Source organism: Lates calcarifer, linkage group LG20 (assembly GCF_001640805.2).
Source record: "Lates calcarifer isolate ASB-BC8 linkage group LG20, TLL_Latcal_v3, whole genome shotgun sequence".
NCBI classification, from domain to species: Eukaryota; Metazoa; Chordata; class Actinopteri; family Centropomidae; genus Lates; species Lates calcarifer.
The window spans coordinates 8,022,079-8,028,078 of record NC_066852.1 but is presented as its reverse complement, the minus strand read 5'-3'; the positions used below and the strand labels follow the sequence as shown (position 1 = coordinate 8,028,078).

At 40.5% G+C, this 6,000-nt stretch overlaps 1 protein-coding gene across 1 annotated transcript in view; it reads right to left on the bottom strand.

Moving 5' to 3' along the window:
• Positions 1 to 600: 600 nt before the first annotated feature.
• zzef1 (zinc finger, ZZ-type with EF hand domain 1) overlaps positions 601 to 6,000 on the bottom strand; it is a 29,437-nt gene continuing 24,037 nt past the window's right edge. Inside the window, 2 exon segments of the mRNA XM_018691402.2 lie at positions 601 to 3,112; positions 5,052 to 5,123. Coding sequence (XP_018546918.1) covers positions 3,032 to 3,112; positions 5,052 to 5,123 — 153 coding nt within the window. The 3' untranslated portion in view covers positions 601 to 3,031.

Below are 6,000 nucleotides of genomic sequence, written 5' to 3'. Positions count from 1 at the left end.
GAGAGAAAAGAAGCAGGAGGAGGGAGTTAGGGAGGTAGGAGAGCTGACTCACTCTGCTGTGGGGGCTTTGGTGGCGCAGAGGGGCACTGAATCATCTGGAGCCTTATTGAATATTTCCTCCATTTGATGTCATTATCGCCCCAGTGATCATCACTCCCATCATCAGCGCTGTCCCTGAGACTCCAGATTACAGGCAGGGGAGAGATAGAGGAGGCAGGGAGGCAGACCAGGGACCGAGGGGCCTTTGAGGTAAAACCCAATATGCGAGAAAAGACTGAATAAACAGAAGAGATATCAATGTTCTGCTCGGACAAAAAAGCAGAGGAATGGACTCGATTTTGGATTGCAGTGGGGAGCGATTTGGCTGAATATGTGGGGATGTCTGTAACTAAGTGCAAGAGATGTACTTGGTTTCTTAGAGGTACAAAGGCTAGAAGCAGCATGAAATAGAACTATTGATGCTATTGGATCACTGGGTACAGTATCTGCTGGAAGCGAGTGTGTGGGCTCTAGTCAATGCAGACTGAGTGATCAATACATTATTTGTTGTTGCACAGAAATTCTCTGTTGAAGCCTACACATAAAAAATGACAGCAGGGGTATAAGTAATTTCTATTTTTATTAGAAATGAATCACATTTCAACCCAAGCAGCACTCCTTTTTTTTTTACCTTCAATGTGCCATGCATACAAAATCAGAATCAAAGTGTCCATCTGTTAGTGCCCAATAAAGTTTATATTTGTAAGGGGTAGATATCAAAGTCTTTCTCTTGTGCAATTACTATTCACAGATATGTACATTCAAATTAGTCAACCTCAAATATCAAGCATCCTCGCAAAAAGAAAACCAACATTAAAAGTAAAAAGTTACAAAAAACTTCAAATTAAACAATATATTTCTCTTTTAAAATATAATTAAGTATTCCACTAACATGAGTTAAATTATGATTGCTTCATTTTTTTAACCATAGGCACATCGTAGATAGGCGAGGCGTCGTAGAAGCCAAATGGAGGCCATGTATCTCTTCCTCTCTCCTCACTGCAGCTGATGTTTGTGTAAACAAAACCACCGAGCTATCCTAAGGTCCCTTGTAGGGACCATTTCAAAAATAACAGTAAAAAAATTAAATAAATTAAAAAAAAAAAAAAAGAACATCGTCTAAAGGTTTCCTCTGCTCCAGCTTCTAACAGGGTGGCTATCTGATATGTGATCAACAGAAAAGGAACTCTTTCAGAGATGTTTCATGGCTCACAATGATTGGTTTCTTTGGTATAAAACCACCATGATCTCCTACAGCTAAAAGAATCTCTTCATCAATGAGTACAATAACGATTGGAAAACAAAACCCTCATCTACTAACTCTCTGATGTTTAGATTTACCAACATACAAAACCTTGATGCTTGCTTTAACATGAAAGTACATGTGACTGATGTGGATGTAGCTACAGGTGGATTTCAATTTTATAAAATGTGGAGTTAACATCTAAGGAAGCATCATACCAATGATCTGTGTAATTATAAAAGATGAGGTAATTCATTATTTAAGAATCCAACCTTCCCAGCTTACCCAATATTTGATGTGTTACTCGTGAATAAGTGGGAGTAAGTGTCTATTTTACAGTCACCTTTACGTTTATCAGTGTATCAGCTTCAATTCTTAAATGATGACAGTCAATAAGTGATGTGACTGTGTATCTGTGTATCAGGGGGAATCAGCAGTGTTTGCTCTGTTGTGGGAATTTGTGTTATTCTTGCATTCATTAGAATACACAAGGTAAGGGAACATCATAGTGTGACAGACTATGATTTACTATATGATTCAGATTCGATTTCACTGCTGTGAAAAAGTCAACTCTCAAACTGCTGAAACTGAATTATACATTAGACAAAATAATAACAGTAAATAAATAAATATGTGGATAAAACTATAGGCTTTTAAGAGATTCAGGATTTCCCCATGACTTTTTTGCTGTTATTATTATTTTCCATGAACATCATTTGACATCATAATGGTCTTTCATTCACTTACTTAGTAATGGAGGGAAAATACTTCAACATATTGATAGAAGAATATGGAGGAATGCATTGCAATAGTACATTATCACAGTTTTCCCTCAGTTGTAATGTTAGTTTTCATCCTATGCAAAGACTATGGCTATGTGAGTATCACCTTCATCCCGTTCAGCCCGATCAAACTGTCATCAGTTTGGAAGTGGGACTTAGTGCATGTTACACTGGCAGAAAGTTGCAGATCGGATATATGTTTAGGATATCTATGATGATGTACTGATCCTACTTTTCAACTAAAATACCATCATCTACTTCTGTTGTCTGAAAAGGAAAGGAGGAATGGGAGAAGGACAAAAGGAAATATAGATAGGAAAAGAAAAGGAAAGGAGGGAAGGAAGGAGTGGAATGAGCTAGTAGGTCAGTACTTTCTCCCTGTGGTGACTAATGAGACTCCACTGTCCTGGACAGTATTTTTAGGATGCTCTACATGTCCACTGAGACATGCAAGTCGCCAAGGTGACCTGTTTTCACCATGATCAACTATGTAACCCAGAGTGGCTGCTGTTTAGGACAGGGACAAAAAGGCAAGGAAAAAAAGGAATATGCTTCCCCCTTGAAGGTCGCGTATTTGGCACACTTCATGTCCTTTAGCACGGCATCTTCAAGTAAAAACTTTAAAAAAACAAACAAAAAACAGACCCCACAATTGTTCCTGTTCCAGTGAATGCACATGCTGATATACTGGATTCACCTAAGGCAAAAAGGATTCTGAATAAGTGTGGAAAGTGCTCTTTGAGGCCCCCCCCTGACCCCGTCCCTCCACAGATGATGTCCACAGTACTGCAGAGAGTTACCCATGTGGAGGGAGGGGGGGGGGTCCTGTGAGAAGGTAAGCACTGGGTGGTCGGAGAGGTTTTTCTCCCTCACCTCTCTGCTCCTTGTTCAAAGTGAACTAGCTGAGTCAGGACGTGTCCTCTTCAGGTTGCTCTCCTTCTCCTTTCTCTCTCACTCTGTAGATCTCTCAAGGGGACACATTGAGAAGCTTGGTAGATTTATTGGGGTAATTGATAGCCAGGCTGATGGCAGCGATGTTCTTCAGGGCCTACATAATAATAACAAAAAAAGTGTATCAGTCTGTGAATTCAATACACAAATAGTTTTTCATCTGTGCTTTGCTCTGCATGTTGAGTGATGATAAAGAAGAACATTGAGGGTGACTAAACTGTACAAGGTCTTCTGTGTGGTTTACTTCACCTAATTCAATAACCAAGTGCTGAACAGACCACACTGCCCAGCTGTAGGATGGTGATATCAGTCACTTGGTCGTTGTTTCTCCAGTAGTTTATTACAGAATAGAACAGAACAGAATGGTATTTCCAGAGGAGAATTTTTTATGGTTTTGGTGTCTCCTACTTTGAGATGTTTGACCAGTGCCATTACCAGGTCAACATCCCCCTTTGATCAAGACAAATAACCACATTTCCTTTTTACTGTGGAGTCCCCAGAGAATGAACCCTCACTTTGTTGGTTCTCTGACCTTTCCATTAACATCATCATCAGACCAAAACTACTGCATGTACACAACAAATATCAATATTTTACATGACATGAAACGGAATGATTTACTTCATTATATAACGTATTTAACTCCTTATTTAATTAATTAAATACTGTTGCTATAGCGATATAACATGTCGCTTAATTTGGGCTTTTCAAACTTCCATAATTTGCAGAAAACTTTGTCATTACTGTTATTATGTACAGTGGGTTAATGAGAATTTGCTGCTTGCTGTGGCTAGAAACGAGGCTGATGAGAGCCATGAGAGTCAATCAAAACAGTGGCATTGCAGGCCATCAAACAAAAACAATGAGCTCAATGAGGCTAATTACAGAGTGATTATTTTCTGTGGGTTTGTTACCATGAGTGTCCCCTTTCACATAACATAGTCATTTGATCCACTGTCAATATAAAAATGTATTTCTAAACACTTTATCTCCATAAAAAGACTAAACCCCGCGAAAACTACACCTCGCCCTGTGATTTCCTTGGCACTAAGAGCTCAGATAGAGCTCCACGTAATGCCCTGACACACAGCAGTACTCGCTGATTCAGCTGTTAACTGGCTCAGATGGTTTAGTAGGCAGCACAAATGTCATACCAAAACGCGGGTACCTTACACTGTTATCCATGTTTAATTGAGTGAACAACAGGAAAAATATAAGCCAGGGAGCAGTGGAGTGAACACGATCCCCTCAACACTCAACACAACTTGTGTTGTGGTATAATAAACTCATCAAAAAAATAACAGACTAGAGGAGGTAACGCCTTCACAACAACATGATGAAAATTTAGTCTCTAGTGTGGCAAACTGCTTTGTTTTGGACAGCTTTCCACCATTTACTTCTAGTCTTTTGAACCTCAGTAAATTTACTCTTGGACTGTGCATCATTGTTATCATAATAGTTATGACTACTGCCAAGTCACCTATGGTTTTGTTTTCAACCTGACAGGTATTAGGTAACTGCTCAACAGAACCACCCACAATGTTTTTTTTTCTCTCCACCACCCCACATCCTCTGCTCCTCTTAGCTGCCTTCAGGCTCCTCTGCTGTATTCCGGGGTCCACAGTACAGAGCTGTGGCTCGCACTGCCACAAATGCTAATGGACTGTAATTACCAAATACATTAGTCCTGAGTGTGGCCCACACACATTCAAAACAAGGGGAGGGGGGTGCTGAGGGATCTGCTGGGTGTCAACAGCTTGGTGATTCACTAGCAAAAGAGACTCCAGCCGCGAGCTGACTCACAGCCACTGAAGACCATTCAATCAACGGGACTGCGTGGTTAAGAAAGAAAGTTGCATAATATCATAGCACTTCAGGACAACTTCTTTGAGCTATCATATGTGTCAGGCAGCAATTCACAACTGAAAACATCAAAGATGACCTGAGAGAATATGGCTGGAGGGAGGACTTTGAATTTAAAAAGGCACCAATGATTATTACTGTACATGAAGACAAGAAAGGAGTAAAAGTCTTACCATTGCAGTGTGATTGAGGAGCTGCTCGTCAGTGGTCATGGCTAATAAGTACTCCTGGAGGATGCCCTGTGCCTGGGAAATACATCAAAGGTTGGTAATAAATGCCTCTCCAGCAACATTCTCAAATGCAGCTTGTAAAGAAACACAGATAACCTCACAGGCCAGATAACTGTCATGAATAGAAGCAACTTCCTAGACCCCTAAGAGGTTACATAAGGGATGAATTCAGTTATAAATGAGGCCTGGTTCCCTCACCACTCTTCATCTCCATCTCAGCATCAAATTGAACTGCGGAATGCTGGAAAAGTAATTCAAAATTATAAACAAATTGAAGAAATGCTTCCACTAAAGCCCTATGGGAGAAATGCACTTTGAGTTACATAAGCACAAGGAGTTGGGGAACACAGATAAGACTACATAGAGGCTAAATGGACTGAGACCAGCCAAATGGAGCTTTTACAGAGCTGGAGACACAGTCCAGAGCTCCGGGTCCTCCATCCATCTCGTAGCACCCCGAATGTTTATGCTGGGGAACATCCTAGGACGATTTGTACAGTCAGTGGTGTGTGACATACCATTTTGATATCTAAATATAACTTTCCTTTCCTGGATTAGAGAGTTCACTGAATCTCAGTGGATGTGGCCCATGCTCTCCATGTGATTACTGAGAACAAGAACTGACGCTGTATGTGAACTGCACTTAATCTTTAAAATAAGATGGTTCTAGGCTCAGACTGAATACAACCACAGAAGGATCCGTGATGACATGACTTGCCTGCCGCTTGTGTAACTTTAGAATTACATTCACTGGTTTTACTCAGGTTCAGCTGACAGACACTTTATTTCTTGCAATACTTTAAACCACATCCTGAACCAAGGGCAACATCCAGCCACCACTTATTGTGACCGCTGCCACAAGAGGTAGCAGGTGTGTGTTTTTTTTCAAGCC